The sequence below is a fragment of the Culex quinquefasciatus genome, chromosome 2 (genome assembly GCF_015732765.1).
Source record: "Culex quinquefasciatus strain JHB chromosome 2, VPISU_Cqui_1.0_pri_paternal, whole genome shotgun sequence".
In the NCBI taxonomy this organism is placed as follows: Eukaryota; Metazoa; Arthropoda; class Insecta; order Diptera; family Culicidae; genus Culex; species Culex quinquefasciatus.
In genome coordinates, this window is record NC_051862.1 from 65,646,023 (window position 1) to 65,663,662 (window position 17,640).

Consider the following 17,640-nt stretch of genomic DNA (forward strand, 5'->3'; position numbering starts at 1 on the left):
CTTTAACAGTATCACGGTCCTTGAGTAGCAGTGTTAAGCGATCTTCCTGTTTATCTATATCGTATGAATAAATTTTGTCCCACGATGTTGTCGCTGCATCAAAATATTTTGGTTTTTCTTCTTTTTTAGGTTCAACTGAAATGAATACAAGCACATGATTTTTTTAAACTTTCCTTTTTATATACAATTACCTTTTGTTGATTTTCCGTACAGCACATGGCGAGAGTAGATTGGTGAAGCTGTCTTATCGTTGTAACAAACTGTTATGTAGGGTGCAAAAATTTGCCCATTGATGTCGAATCCAATGTATCGTATTGTTCCTTCATCATTGAAACATTTTTTGTTCGACGCAACCCAAGCACTCCCAGATGGGGGAATTTTTTTCAGCGTTGATTAGACATTTTAATTCCTTACTTTCTACCGAAACACCATCAATTTTAAAGTGTACACCATCGCACACAAGTTTTGCTACCTTTTTGTCTCCTAGAACTGAAATATATAACATGAAATTTGGTTTACTAGCAGTATTATTTTTTTTTTTCTTACTATCATTGCCATTTCCATCAACTTTTCCGCTTTTCAACAGATCATGGTGACATGATATTGTGGCACTTTCTCCTGGTTTAAATGAATAAAAGTTTCCGTCCGGAGCCCAAAGTTCCATACCACGGATAAAAACAGGAGGAAAATCAGATAGTTCAGTAATTGTATCAATTGTGCATCCTGAAAACATAAAAAATATTCCAGTTACCAGGATAAAGTTAAATAAATGTGTAATCCCATGCAAGATTAACATTCAAAATTTAAAAATATTCAACATTTGAGAAAAACTAACTCGGTTACCCTAATTTTAGGAGGCTTCAAGATTTAAAAAATCGTGTCTTTTATATATAAATTAATAAATTTTCTTTGATACTTTACGGTAAAAAAAACCTTTTTAAATAACTATTTTTGATTTTTGAAAATTATTATTACAGCATGTTGTACAACACTATGCTTCATTTTATACAATTCTTGATAGATACTTACCAGTTTTACCCACCACACCTTTTATTGTGACTAGTGCCACTAAAATTAGTAATAACCGTCTCATTTTGGAACAGCAGAGTCGCCAACTGACGTTCTGCTCATCGTCCTCTCTTTTTATATGTGCTTTCCAATTTGAAAAAATGCCCGCTTAAACCACTTCCAGGTCAGTTTTGTCCATCTGATGGGAAAACCCAGGTTCTTATGCTGATGCACGTACTAAGCAATCTATGTTTTTTTTTTTAACTGACCAGAGCTGTGTTAGGGTGTTCCAAAATCAGAAAACCCCCTTGGATACCTCCTTAAATTCAAGATAGTTCCATAACAAAGTCACATTCCAAGAATTTATTTCTGAAACTGATTTATTAGGTAGGCAGGAAAATGTTATTTTATAATGTAATTGCTCATAAATTAATCAATTGACTTCATAACATTCAATTTTGCATTCTAGATATTTGAATCACCCTACTGTTCAAGCTTATTTACGTATAGAACAAAAATTATCAGCTCTGCGAGTAAAGACGCTTAACCCTCTGACGGCCAAATTATTTAAATTTTATTATTTGTTTCCCTTGTTCAAGAGGTCGTTGTGAGCAAGTTTGGTCCTTTAAAATGCTTTACTTGCCTTTTTAACTGTCGTCTTCTATTTACATTTATCTTGTTTATTTTTTTCATCTTATAGCCTACCTACAAACTAGAAAAAGTCTCATAAAAAATTAAACAGAACAAATAGCTAAGATTGGCTAAAGTTTCTATTTCAGCCAAGTTATGATTGTTTGTTAAAAATAATGGCATTTTTTTAAAAGTATCCAAATCCACTTATTTAAAAACATTACCCACTTTCAATAGATCAATATAAATTTATTTTTTTTGAAATTAAAATATTAATGTGGTGAATCGGGATTCGGGCCAACAGAACATGAATATATAGGGAGAAGCAGTTTTTAGCAATTTTGTCGTTCAAATGAAACCAATCAAAAATCTCATTATATTGTACACAACGTGGCTAAAAACCTGTCTCAGATTACAATAACCGTTATTCATAAATTTCCGGATACTTTAAATCAGGGATTCAGGGATTCCAATGCTAGATGGACTTTGTTTCAAACAAATAAATAAGTACCTACAACAACAAATCGACTAACGAAAACGTAAAAGAAATTTTAGTTTATAACAACCAGGTTCCTCCATCTAATTTATTTTTGTAAAGTAAATTTTGAAGGAGACGCATGGTAATTATCAACTTGCAAATAATGTTTGCAAACACCCAATAAAAATTCAAATTAATTGAAACATTTTGTTCCAAAAGCAACTGATTTATTATAACTCACTCCAATAAACCTTCAAAACGCCAGCACGTTCGCAACACTCGCTTCCACCGGGATGGCCGGAATCGCCTTCATCAGAGCGGCCACCGTACAGCAGTAGGTGTACCCCTGGGCAAAGTTCGCGTAGTTTGCGTTGGCCCAGCCATAGGTGGTACACACATTGCTGCAAAGCATCTCAGCAGCGGGCATGCTGGTTCTAAACGGATCATTGTTGGTCACCAGGGCAATTCCCGCGTTGGTGCTGGGTGACTTTACGATCTTCCAGTACCACTTTGGGGTTTGGATTCCACCTGCCTCCAGGGTGATTGGGGTTTGTTGGCCACCTACGTTGGGTAGAGTCATTATTCCTTGGTTTCCAGTGAAGATTTGAACATCCTCTTGGAGTCGGTTCGATACTGCCCGAACAGCATCCTCAACACGAAGCCAGTTTCCAGCGTTGACCGCCTAGAATGATTGATTTTATCGAAAATGGCTATCTCTGTCAAAGTAAAAACTGTACCTGCCATTGTGGAGCCACGTTAACGTAATAATAAGTTGCCCATTGCCAGGGACGAAAGATGCCGTCGGCATCCGGGGACAGATGACCACGTGACATGAAGGAGCTGGACGTAATGTACTTATCTGCCTGAGTCTGGGAACCCAACAGAGTGGCGAGACGAGAACTCTGCTGAGCCGTAGTGTAAGAAGTCGCTGGACTTACGGTGGACGCCGTTCCTGTTACCTTGAACGCCGGACGGTAAGCTTCGCTAATTGCATCTGTTGAGACAAAAGTTAAGGTTAGTTAAACTAGATGAACCACCTCTCGTCCCGAACTCACGCTTGATGGCTCGCCCCGGAATCACATGCCTGGTGTAGATGACCGACGCCGTATTGACGTTGTAGCACGACTGGATGTACGTCACCATCTGGCCGCTCGAATTCCGAAAGCCAATGTTACGCAGCTGACCCGCTCCGCCACCGCAGGCCGTGCTCGTTACTTCCAGCTCGCCGGTCACACGCGTCGAGCAAGTCAACGCGGACGAATCCACTGTAGCGACCCACATCTTAGATGAAATCCCCGACGCAATAATGTGCGATTGGACTTTGATCCATGATGAGGAGATTTCATCCAGTGGTGAAATTAAAGAGAACCGTGAAGTCGCTCAAATCATAATTAGTCTACAGCCAAATTACCCCCAGGGGAACTTGGCCCAGTTAGCATAACTTCACAGTTCTCTTTTCAAGATCAAACGAAGGGCCGGCTGAGGCGATGTCGTTTGTGCGTTCGGGTTTTCACACGCGCCAAAAACAGATGGCCCATGCGCGAGCCGATAGGAGATCGAATCTAATCCACTTGCTTATGCCAGAGGGAGAGAGAGAGATAGAGAAAGGGGGAAGAAAGACAATATGCGACACTTCGGGTTTTGACTCGTTGACCAATCAATTAGGACATGGAGGGGATAATTACCTCACCCGCTAATTGATTGGTCAGAAGGTCTCGGCAAGAAATCCGAACCCAAAGGATTCCAGGAATTATGGGGATCTTCAAAGTCCTCAAATGAACTAAGAGGACACTATAAAAGGCGATCGAAAATCTCGATCGGGGTTCAGTCAGTTGTTCAGTATTCAGTATGTAGTTCAGTTTTGCTCAGTTTTTCAGTATGTAGTTCAGTATGTAGTTCAGTTCGGTGTTCAGTTCGGAGTTCAGTTCAGTAGTTTAGTGTCAGTTTTGGTGTTTGACCTTTTGTAACTCATTAAACTTTTCAATAAAAAGTTAAGAAAAGTGATCGTGCCCGCGTTTTTCACTCAAAATCAAAAAGAAATTCCAGTGTTTGAAGAATATCGGGTGGACGGCGCGATACAGTGGTGACAGCAAAATTCCAAGAACGGAAGGAGACGCCATCTTGGATTGGAAGAAAAAACCAGTGCCGACATGAAAATTTGGTAAGTACTTTTACAATTTTAACTAATTAATGCAACTAATCAACTTTGAACAATCGTCTGAACCATTTTTTTTAAATATTAGAATCTATTTTTACATTATTCTGATATTGTCTTTTTCCAAAACATTTTCATTAAAAAAAAAAGTGTTTCATTAATTTTGCTTTATTGAAAAAGAAAGAGAATAAAAAGTGTACAAAAATAAAATTTTCTTATTGAGTGTTGAAAAATCGCAAAGAAAAAAGCAAAGTGAAAAAAAACAATAATTTTAAACGTGAAATCGTTTACTAACCAACGGACTGAAGCCCCCACCCGCGGTAAGCAACAGTTCAAATATCACAAAAGTGCATACTAAACCAAAATTTCAAAACTGAAAAATAAAAATAAAATCGAAATTTAAACGCGACATCGTTTACTAACCAACGGACTGAAGCCCCCACCCGCGGTAAGCAACAGTTCAAATATCACAAAAGTGCCTACTAAATCAAAAATTAAAAATTAAAAGAAAAATGAGTAATAAAAAAAAATAACCGTGATTCGCCTACTAATTCAGGAACTCTAGCCCCCACCAGCGGTAAGCGAAAGTTCGAATATCACAAAAATATTTTACTAAACCAAACAGATCAAACCCCTTAAAAATATACAGTACAAGAAAAATAATAAAATAATAACCGCGATTCGCATACTAATTCAGGAACTCTAGCCCCACCAGTGGTAAGCGAAAGTTCAATCCGAAATAGTGAAACACTAAACCAATCAATCAAATCATAATATTAAAGACAAATATCAAACCAGTAAACGAGATTTCGCCTACTAATTCAGAAACCCTAGCCCCCACCAGTGGTAAGCGAAGGTTTAATCCGAAAAGTGAAATTACTAATCCAAATTCTCAGAAAAATAATAATGAAATAAACAAAAACCAACACTCAACAAGAAAAGAAAAAGTAAGTGAAATAAAAAAAAAAATAATCTCAAAAGTACACGTTTATCAGATTGAATTTTTTATTCATTTCTCTTCAATAAAAAAAAAAAAAGGAAATCAAAAATGGAACATCTTGAAGCATACATTGATGCAGAGCTTTCGAACTTGAAGAAAAGCATCAATAAACCTAGGAGCGAACAAAATACTCTCGACAAAATTGAATTATTTAATGATTATTTTCAACAATATGAAGCACTTGTACGAAATAAGAAAAGTAAGAGCAGTGCGGAAATTTCAAAGATAATTGATTCATATCACAATAGAGTTCGCGAAAAAGTGGAAAAAGCTTTGGATATTTTGAAAAATCCAAAACATGAAACAAATTCAGACGTTAAGGATGATAATGATAAAAAATCAAAAACTAATAATACTAACACGGCTGAAGAAGAAAAAGTTTTGGTACTAATTGAAAGATCAACAGATGACGAAATAAAAGATTTAAAATTATCTGATCAACTTTCCAACTTGGAGTGGGTCAGTGATAAAATTGATACATTTAAAGACAACTGTAAAAATTATAACAGGCTTGTCGAAGAAATTAAAACCAAAGTAAATTCTGAATATTTCAAAAATATACTAATCGGCCAAAACAGATTTTTGGAAAAAGCTGATGAAGCTTATGAATTTTTAAAAGAGGCTGAGAAGAAATTAATCAAAAATAACGTTACTCAAAACCAAAATAAAAAACCATCCAAAATTATTATCCAAGAGAATACAAATAAAGTCCAAACAGTACTTGGTAACAAAAACTATCATGAAATTCAAATTTTTAATTTTCCCATGAAATTGGCAATTCAATGTATTCCTGATTTTCATGGAGCAATAAATGAATTAGATCCTTTTTTATTTCAAATTGATCAATTTGCTTCACAATTACCCTATGGGGTGGACGAAGCATCGTTGATTAATGTGGTGCTCATGAAATTAAAAGGCACAGCACTTGATAGGACAAATAAAATTCGCGGCAAAAATTGGGCCGAAACAAGGGAAAATTTGATTAAAGAATTTTCCTCTGTTGCATCTGTTGAAAATATTCTACAGAAAATTGAAACATTAGAGCAAGGTCAAAATGAAAATTTTAAAAATTATAAAAAAAGAGCTTTGAATATTTTGAATGAAATTTCAATCATCGAACAGAAAGATAATATTGACGGACAATTTGCTAGGAGAAGTTTAAAAATCCACTTTCTGGGTGGTTTGAAAAATTGCAACTTAAAACAGTTAGCCAAGACGCAAAGAGACAAAAATTTTACTGAACTTCTGGATTATTTGGATCAGGAGTTCATAGAATGTGAACAAATTGATGACATCGAGAGACGTTTACAAGCATGTAAAGTCTCAAAATATAATTTTCAAAAACAATCAAATAATTCCGCTTATAGAAATTTTTCAAGATGGAATGATACACGTCCAGATATTGCAACGAATTGGAACAGATACCATAATTATCTACCAAATAATAGAAATAATCAAAGACCAACTCACCAAACAAACACAAACCAATATATTAGACAGAATCAGTACCAGGAAAACTATAATAGAAACTTTAATAATTATCAACAAAAACCAAAAGCAAACCAGCAATTACTACCTAACAACAATTCAAGAGATTACCCAGAAAGAATGGGCCAAAGGAACTATCAACCTCAGATTAATGAAACAAGAAATAGATACCCAAATTCACAACAAAACCGAATTCAACAAATACCAAGATATCAAAATCAGAACCGCCAACGTTCCGAAAATTATCAAAATAATAGATACAACAATAACAACACCAATAGTAACCAAGATAATCGCTATCCAAAAACTAATAACTGGGGTTTTCAAAATTCTACAACCAATCATACCAAACGAATAAACATTTATTTGAAGCAAACACAAATTTAAGTCAAAACACAAATCAGAAAAATGGTAGAATTTTTGCAAGAAAAATTGAAAACTTCCTAGAATATAACCCCCCACACGAAACTATTCCGATTATCCTTACACCAAACTACCAATTTCGAATAAGAATTGCGTCTTCGAAAACTCCACGTCATAAAGTAAAATTTTTACTAGACACAGGAGCATGCACAAACTTAATTAGGAAAAACGTTTTAAACTCAATGGGTTATTCAGTTTTTAATAACCATGAAAAAGTTACTCTTTCAACAATTTCAGAAAGTGTTACTCATTCGATTGGTACAGTTATGGTACATTTATTAGTGGGAAACACAATCTTTATAACTAAATTCAGTGTCATGAAAAATTTACCTGTGCCTGGTATTATTGGTGCAGATTTTCTTAAAAGCATACTTTATTTATAAGTGAAAATTTTGAATTTTGGTTCTAAAACGTGCAACAACACGAATGATAATGAAAATGTCCATGATAGAAAAACCAACACTATTGCAAATTGTTACGAAAATAATCCTCGTTTTTACCAAAATCGAAGAAATGAAGTGAAAGAAGCTGAACAACCAATAAATAATTACAATGAAGCGCCTTATTTAGATACTGAGCACCAAGAAAAAGTGACATCACAAGAACTCGATTTAGATACTGATCGTGATTGCGACGTAATCGAATATAAACAATTTAAAAAGGTTAGAGGTTATGAGAGAATGGAACAGCTACTGAATATTATCAAATTAGACCATCTAACAAATGGATCTTATAGAGATATAAAATCAATTATACAGAAATTTAATCACATATTTTTTCTGGAAGGTGACGAATTAACATATTCAAGAGCGGCTATGCACGAAATTGAAACAACAACTAATATACCTATAAACAAAAGGCAATATAGAATGCCAGAGTCCACAAAAAGCCATATTGATGAGCAAATTGCAGAAATGTTAAAATTGGGCATTATTAAGCCAAGTAAAAGTCCTTGGAATGCACCAGTTTTGTGCGTACCAAAAAAATGTGATGCAAATGGAAACAAGCGCTACAGAATTGTAGTAGATTTCCGAGCGCTTAACTTAATTACAAAACCATTTGTGTATCCAATACCGTTAATTAATGAAATTTTAGACAACATTGGTAATAGCAAATTTTTCTCTTCAATTGATCTTAAATCGGGATTTTATCAAATTCCGATTGATTCTCGAGATGCTGCAAAAACTGCATTTTCGACATCAAAAGGACATTATGAATTTACAAGAATGCCGATGGGTCTTAAAAATAGCCCTTCAACATTCCAAAAGCTAATGAATACTATTTTATATGAAATACAACCAGTAAAAGCGTTTGTGTATTTAGATGATATAGTTGTTTTCGGTACAACAATAGAAGAACATAATTTAAATTTATGCAACATTTTGGAAGCTTTGAGCAAAAATAATTTAAAAGTTGAACCAGAAAAATGCAATTTTCTTAAAAAAGAAATTAAGTACCTTGGACACATAATTGATGAAAACGGTATAAGGCCTACAGATGAGAATATTAAAACAATCAAAAATATGAAACGTCCACAAACAATACGAGATGTTCGGTCGTTTTTAGGAACAGTAAATTTTTATGGAAAATTTATTCCAAATATGGCGGATAAAAGAAAACATTTGAACAATCTTCTTAAGAAAGATACGAAATTTATTTGGACAAAAGAATGTGAAGATGCGTTTAATGTCCTGAAAAATTGTTTAATTTCAGAACCAATTTTAGTTCGACCAAATTTCAAAGATACTTTTGTTATTACAACCGACGCAAGTGACTATGCAATCGGAGCTGTACTATCAAATGAAAAAACAAATGATCACCCAATAGCTTTTGCTAGTAGAGCATTAAGTCATTCAGAGAAGAGATACTTTATAATTGAAAAGGAACTTCTCGCAATTGTATGGGCGATTGAATATTTTAAACATTATATATTCAACCAACATTTCATTGTTTATACGGACCACAGGCCGTTAATTGCATTATGGAGACTAAAAGAAACTTCTCCTACTCTTTCCAAATTAAGATTAAAAATCCAAGGCATTGGATGTGAAATTAGATATAAACAAGGGAAAGAAAATATTGTTGCAGACTTTTTATCTCGAATGCAACACGAAGAAATTAAAATTCATAACACTGAAAAGATTTCAGAAAATTTAAGTAATAACATTGTAGCTGTTGTAACCAGACAACAAAGACGCCAACAAACAAATTCTCCAAATAATATTATTAACAATTCTAATCACAATAAATCGATTGATGATAATGAAAATCAAACTAACAAGTTATTTAATGATGATGATGGTGAAGATTTCAATACAACCATTGATTCTTTGCAAGCAATAGATATTGAAGATGAGACAATTGATGTTTCGAGTAAACAATTTAGCTTGGACGATTTTTTCGATGCTCAAAACAATGATGAGTTAGATTTTAAATTACTTAAATTTTCAAAAACAATGATTGATTTTGATTCAATAGATGGAACGTTTGTAATAATCAACAGTAAAACTGCTTTTAAAGAATTAAGTCAATTGATCGATTTACCACACGGGATGAAAGATTATTTAGACGGAAAAACTTTTTCATTTCCCATGCATAAAATATGGGGTATAATTTTAAATGGTTCCAAACGTTCGACTATTAATATAGAAGAACTTTTCGATGGATTTTTTAGAAGGTTTTACAAAATGTCCGAATTTTGCGAAATCCGCAGAAAACATACAAATAATTTCTTTCAGAAACTTACAACGTTTTCCGGAAATCAATATTTTAAGATTTTTCGCAAACAAATTTGAAAAGTTTTTCACATTGTATGCGTCTGAAGAGGAAAGAATTTTTGTCAAGGTAGAAGATAGGGAAACGGTATTGAAAGAATTCCATGATGCTCCTTTGGGAGGTCATGTTGGTGGAAAAAGAATGCTTAAAAGAATAAGCCCACTTTTCAAATGGGATAACATGAAAAGAGACGTAGAAAATTATGTGCGTCAATGCGAATCATGTCAAAAGAATAAGATATGGCCGACAAATAAAATACCGATGAAAATAACGACAACTTCATCGGAACCATTTCAGAAAATTTATATGGATATTATAATTCTTGTACAATCTGAAGATAATAATAGATATGGTCTTGTCATACAAGATGATCTAACTAGATTTTTAACTGTTGCTCCGATGCCAGATCAAGAAAGTGAAACGGTAGCAAGAACATTTGTAGATTATTTTATTTGCAGATACGGTTGCCCTTTGGAGGTGGTAACCGATCAAGGTGCAAATTTTATGAGCAGCCTCATGAAGAATGTTTGCAAGCTCTTAAAGATTAAAAAGATCTGCACTAGTGCATATCACCCTCAAGCTAACTTGGTTGAAAGATCAAACCGAGAATTGAAAATATATCTTCGACAATTTATTTTAGGTAATCCTGAGTCGTGGGACTCATTGTTACCATTTTTTACGTTTGAATATAATTCAACGATAAATTCATCAACCGGTTACTCACCGTTTGAATTATTGTATGGAAGAGCAGCTAGAATTCCTACATCCATTTTTGCATACAAAAATGATAGCTTAACATACGACGATTATATCGCCGAACTTAGAGCAACTCTTAAAGGCATTCATGAAAAAGCAAAACAAAATTTGATAATTTCTAAAAATAAAAGAAAAATTATTTACGACCGGCATTCCAACGAATGGCAACCCATGTGGGGAGATTTAGTTCTTGTGCAATCTATTCCTTCAGGAGTAGGGAAGAAACTCCAAAGTCTTTGGAGAGGACCTTACGAAGTTGTTGATATTCCAAGTGAACAAACAACAATCATCAAAAATGGAACAAAATTAGAGAAGATTCACAACAATAGATTGAAGAAATTTTATGACTAGCAACTTCAATTTGTGAAATTTAAACAAAAAAAATATAATAATAAGAAAATCAAAAAGAAGCAAGGTTTATTAAAGATCCAAGCATCTAATCTTTATACGAATATTTGGTATTTCTTGAGTTCATTTTTCGGTTGATTTAAACCACACTTAATATTTTTTTCAAATCCATAGGGCTGGAATGCGAATCATAGGGAAAGCATTGATATTTTTAGATGGATAACGGATGGAAATATAATTCTTGACCTCCAAATAGATATTTTTCTGGCTAAATTGGATTAAAAGCTTTGAAGATTTATACGCGCCTCCTCACAAACGAAAAAGAAAGGCTAGAACGAAGCCATCGGATGTAGAGGGGACTATTTCAGTTTAAAGTATTCTGAATAGTTTTGTGCTAACATTTTCCTTAAGCAATTCCAATTGAGCTTCAAAAATTCAAACAGACTCAAGAATGTGTTTTTGTCTCAAGGAAAGAAAAACAAAATCAATTGAAAGTTGGAAATGTTTCGCATTCTTGTACTGTTTTTGGAAAACATGAATAAATGGTCATTAAAAGAGATAAAAAAATATATAAATAAATAATTCAATCTAAAAATGAACCAAGATCAATGAAGTATACACAAAAAAAATTGTAAACGAAATTAAGCGCCATGTAACGCTCAAAATAAATACTTTCAAAGAATTGTGGATGGAAAAAGGATATTGATCAAATATTTATAATTCAATAAAAAAAAATTTTGCTTATTCAATAAAATTATAAAACAATAAAAAGTTTTCCAAGTATGACAATAATATCTGATATCTATTTTGAATTTCAGAAAAAATAGCGGATCCGGATCTCAATTTTAAGAAAACATATAGACAAAAATTATTGTCAAATCTAAGTAATATATAATATGAAAAGCCAAGAAAACCATTCTTCAACAAACAATGTTGGTCGCATTACAAAGTTACTGATCAAATAATTAAAAAAAATATATTATTAAACACAATCGCGATGATGCAGGAAATAATTTTGGATTAAAATTCTACTGAGAATATGAAACGCGAAGCATTATACTGCATAAACAAAATATTAGAAGATATCAACACTCTTCTATCAAATCAACATTATATTCTTCTCATAGCACGATAGTTTCAAATTACACGGTTTTAATATTTAAAATGTATATAGAACTGGCCAGTTCGCACATAAACTATTGTTAATAAATAATCGTTAAAATTTAAATTTTAGCCAGTTCACACATAAACTATTCTTAATAAATAATCGTTAAGATTTAAATTTTAGCCAGTTCACAAATTAATTATTGTAAAAAAAAAAATCGTAAATTTTAAATTTTATCAACTAATTGAAAATATTATATACGTTTCATAAACATAAAATAATTCAACGATTTGTAAAAGAAAAATGTCTCAATTCAAAGGAGACATTAAATTTTGGATCAAATATCATTTAAACGAAAAATCAAAAAAAAAATGAAGTGTAGGAAATTAGAACGATTTAATTAGAATTAGACCAACTTTACGGAAATCAATGGATCAGAAAATAAAAACCCAAAATTTGAGAACAATAATAATTACCAAACGGCCTAACTAACGCAAAAAAAAAAAAAACAAAAAAAACTAACAAGAATAATAAAAATGCGAGCCTAATAACAAAAGGTCTAAACAAGTATGTACGAATCGAATGACTGCGATTGCATGATTGACGCTGTATGGACAAGGAGGTGCACCCCAGCATGTTTCAAAAGAGTGTGGTTTTGATTCAATTATCAAGTGGTGGTATAGAACACATTTTTGTCACATTTATTAATAACTATTTTTCTTTTCCAACAGATTCAGTCCCACCTTCGAAAGGAAAGGGGAAGATAAGATTTTGTATAAACAAAATCCGGATACATTCTACAGTTCATAGCATTTTTTTGGTGATAGACAGGACTTTGACTACGACAAATTATGGCTACTAAAAAAAAAGAGTGTGCGCATTTTCAATAACCTAAGTTTTTGCAGAATGTGCGCAACCACAATACGGGAAAAGTTTTCTTGATTTAAAAAAACGATTTCAATCTACAAGTAATTACTTTCAACTTAATAAATATAAATATTGAATGTGATGGATTTCCCTCTCGAATTTGTCGAGATTGCATTAAAACATTTTTGAATATGAATGATGCATTGGTTCGTTTCAAAACAGCCAATATATGGACTAACACGTATATTGAAATCGGATTTTCACAAAACAGACTTTTACGATCAGGAAAGGAGGTTGACAATTGCATCTACACGGACACATCATCAGAAGATCCGCATGCTACTAATGCTTTTCAGGCGGACAACAATAGCGACCATAATAAACTAACAATCAACAACCAGAACTTACTAACGAATGTAATTAGAGAATCTGACGAGGAATCAAAGGACACAGCGGTTACTATTTTATCGAACGAATCTAGCGACAACTCCTCAGAAGAAGGCGAAAAGGATGAGATAAAATCTACGAAGATGAAGACGATGAGGCGAGAATCAACAAAAATTAAATAAAACTTTCAGGACAAACATAAAATATTAACAAACAGAATTTTAACAAACATTAAAATAATAACATATTAATTTTGCATGAAAAAAAAACTTTTGAACTAATAAGATGATTAACATACTAACCATCAAATAACATTGCCTTCAAACAATATAAAATTGTTTTATATGTATTATAAAATAATTTTCTATTTTTGCGTTATATATCAAACTTTAACTGTTGATCACCATGTGTTGAAAAAAAAAATATATCAAGGAAAATTTTAAACAATCATATACAAAGAATCACAAACGGAAATTTATTTGTTCTCAACAAAGTTCAAACAAAATATTATATTATTAAACCATTCTAAAATGATACATTCAAAGAAACTAGATCAAACCAAATATTGTAATACTCAAATAAATCAAACAATGAAAACAAAAACATTATAAAATTTGCAATTGTATTACAGGTAATCGATTCGAATATATGTTCAACCATTATTATAATGTGCCAAGTTACACGCAAAATGAACATTCGCAAAAAAAAAAAAATGTAAAAAGACAACTTTTATCTCGTAATAAAAATTATGTTCATTTAAAATATATATTAAACAATAACTACTTATATTCAGTTTTTCTAAGGATATTTACATTTCTTTAATGCCACAGTTCAGTTGAAAATTATTCCATGTTTGTAATTGTCAGTAAAAATATACTACCAAAATTAAGAGGTTATAAGTACGAGTTTGATCTTATAACATAAATCTAATTATAAAAGCTTAATACTTTTGCAGTGTCAATGCGAATGCAAATATGTTTCTCATTTTCAGCAAACTAAAATATGCAAAACTCTCAGAACGAAAATGCACAATTTCCTCATAACCAAAAGTAGCCAATAAAATGATCATAAAATTATGAACATTTAAGAAATAAAAGGCCACGAACATGAGTAGAAAACAAGTCTCGGATCAAGGTTTCTGATGACTAAGTGCTAAGACCTGAGAAGCATACACATAAAAAAATAACGCTGAAAAAAAAAAAGAATACAAAAAAAATGCATATAATCAAAAATGATAATCAACATATTTAGAAGCTAAGCATTGCACAAGTTGAAGCACAATAAGATAAACCAAAGAACTTAATTCAGATCAAACTCACATTTATAATTTCCGTCTGTCGCGAAGAAAATGAAAGACAAAAAACATTCCTTTATCATTATTACAACTGAACTGGTATGCATAATAAAAAAATAAATAAAAACAGTAAATAAGTGAACTATGCAAACAAACCAAAGAAGATACACCAAAATGAAGGATGAGAGGCCAACAACGCGAAACCAACTATGGTCATCATCTCCACACCTGCCAAAGAGTTTGCAAGGCAATCCCAGAAGACGAGTACTCACTGCGGAGGTACACGGACATCAGACGAAGCAGCCTACGAGCGGTACACAAAAATTACCAATATCAAAACACCAAGGATAGGAAAAAAAAAATGTTTAGCTATTTGATAAATCTCTCTCCACTCCTTAATTGTAGAACAGATGAATCAATCTATTGTAACACAAGTTGTTAACAGAAAAATAAGATCATAAAGGAACAAAACATTGCATCCTAAGAAACATTATATCGAACCATCCTTGAAACCAACAATCAACTGGCAGTAGATGATCACCTATTCTAGATGAACATCTAGCTGGGAAGTGTGGGGGTATGTAGCGACCCACATCTTAGATGAAATCCCCGACGCAATAATGTGCGATTGGACTTTGATCCATGATGAGGAGATTTCATCCAGTGGTGAAATTAAAGAGAACCGTGAAGTCGCTCAAATCATAATTAGTCTACAGCCAAATTACCCCCAGGGGAACTTGGCCCAGTTAGCATAACTTCACAGTTCTCTTTTCAAGATCAAACGAAGGGCCGGCTGAGGCGATGTCGTTTGTGCGTTCGGGTTTTCACACGCGCCAAAAACAGATGGCCCATGCGCGAGCCGATAGGAGATCGAATCTAATCCACTTGCTTATGCCAGAGGGAGAGAGAGATAGAGAAAGGGGAAGAAAGACAATATGCGACACTTCGGGTTTTGACTCGTTGACCAATCAATTAGGACATGGAGGGATAATTACCTCACCCGCTAATTGATTGGTCAGAAGGTCTCGGCAAGAAATCCGAACCCAAAGGATTCCAGGAATTATGGGGATCTTCAAAGTCCTCAAATGAACTAAGAGGACACTATAAAAGGCGATCGAAAATCTCGATCGGGGTTCAGTCAGTTGTTCAGTATTCAGTATGTAGTTCAGTTTTGCTCAGTTTTTCAGTATGTAGTTCAGTATGTAGTTCAGTTCGGTGTTCAGTTCGGAGTTCAGTTCAGTAGTTTAGTGTCAGTTTTGGTGTTTGACCTTTTGTAACTCATTAAACTTTTCAATAAAAAGTTAAGAAAAGTGATCGTGCCCGCGTTTTCACTCAAAATCAAAAAGAAATTCCAGTGTTTGAAGAATATCGGGTGGACGGCGCGATACACCACCACGGTGCCACCAACGGCGAAGCTTGTCCCCGAGCGGCACGTGATTGAAGTCGACGAAACGGTAACTGGAAAGTGAATTTGCTTTTAATTGAAGAACTGGACGGAGCAAAATTGTTTAGAAAGCTTACATCCGCTTAAAATACCGGATTGGCACGAGATTGCAGTTGTTTCACCCGTGTTCCAAACAAGCGAGGGACCGGCGGGAGCCCATAGTACATTATTGCGGAAGAACACCGGTTCCGGGGATTGCAAAGCGGTGTTGATGTTGACGGTGCATTCTGGAACGGATTTTAAAATTAGTTTGATTGGATTTATTTCTTAAATCTTTAGAATTTGTTTAAGGTGAAGCCGTTGATCATTTTCGAAGAAAAATGATCATCACTATAAAATATTCTGTATTAAATTCAATTAAACAAATTTCAGCACCAAAAGGAATCAGCGTGTGCCGGTTGTTGCCTTCTTGAAGCTACTGAAAGAATTTTTGATCTAAATCAATTGTGCTTCAAAATTTATAAAATTTTGTTGCACAGTCATTGACGTCCTAGTTGGCAATCATTGATGAATGACGATTTCCATAACTTCACAAGGAATGGGTTAATCGTTACCAAAAGGAATCAGCATGTGTAGGGCACTATTCTAAACAACTTGTAGAAGGAATTTTGACAAAATATTGAAAGCGACGCAAAATTTATATCTTTGAACGAAAAATCATGACAATGATGGAAGTCTTCACGTTAAAACATTCACCATTTTTGATCAAATCGTAAAAAACTAGACGTTTCTGAAATTATTCGCTCTACAGCATTGCCTTGGCGTTCTCGATTACGAGATTCCTACTCGAAACTAGGTGTCCGAAGGCTTGATTGTTGAGGCAATTGCAAACCACTTTTTACACCTTAGCTTCCATCCACCCCGGAATTCAAACTGACGACCTTTGGATTATGAGTACAACTGCCTACCAGCGACTCCACCGAGGCAGGAGACAGGGAGACGACTCCTACACCTGGACTGAGCTAACGATTAACCTCTAGATTAGATCGGGGCCAGCATTTACTTCCCCGTCTGACGGAAGGCGTGATCAGACAAATCTCGTCTCAAAATTTGCCACCGAGACCTTCTGGGACTAGACGTTTCTGTGTCGACGAAAAAACTAACTAGGTACCATGCGTCTCCATGGAAAATATTTTTAACGGATTCCTTGGACAATTTCACAAAACAATTAAAAAAATTGGCGGGGTTCATTTACAGGATTCCGAGATATTTTTGTATGTCACTACAGAAAATTATTAAGTTTAGTTAAGTACTTCAAAAGTTATGCTAAAAAACGATTTCGACTAAAATTCGGAAGATTATAAAAAGGGTGTTTTTTTAAGGAAACCTTTTTAGAAAGCTATTTAAAAAAACCTTTCCAACGGGCCAAAAATATTGAAGATCTGGCAACCCTATCAAAAGTTATGAGCACTTAAGTCAGGCCTGCCCAACGTCCGGCCCATAAAGCCATTTCATCCGGCCCGCGACGGCTTTTCAAAATAG

At 33.8% G+C, this 17,640-nt stretch overlaps 1 protein-coding gene across 1 annotated transcript; it reads right to left on the bottom strand.

Moving 5' to 3' along the window:
- Nucleotides 1–2,369: 2,369 nt before the first annotated feature.
- On the bottom strand, nucleotides 2,370–17,272 carry LOC6043536. Its single transcript, XM_038250397.1, has 7 exons — nucleotides 17,263–17,272; nucleotides 16,236–16,385; nucleotides 16,111–16,172; nucleotides 5,632–5,635; nucleotides 3,172–3,381; nucleotides 2,854–3,110; nucleotides 2,370–2,798 (listed from the first exon to the last, which is right to left on the bottom strand). The coding sequence occupies exons 1-7, from the start codon at nucleotides 17,270–17,272 to the stop codon at nucleotides 2,370–2,372; spliced, it is 1,122 nt and encodes a 373-aa protein (XP_038106325.1).
- Nucleotides 17,273–17,640: the final 368 nt, after the last annotated feature.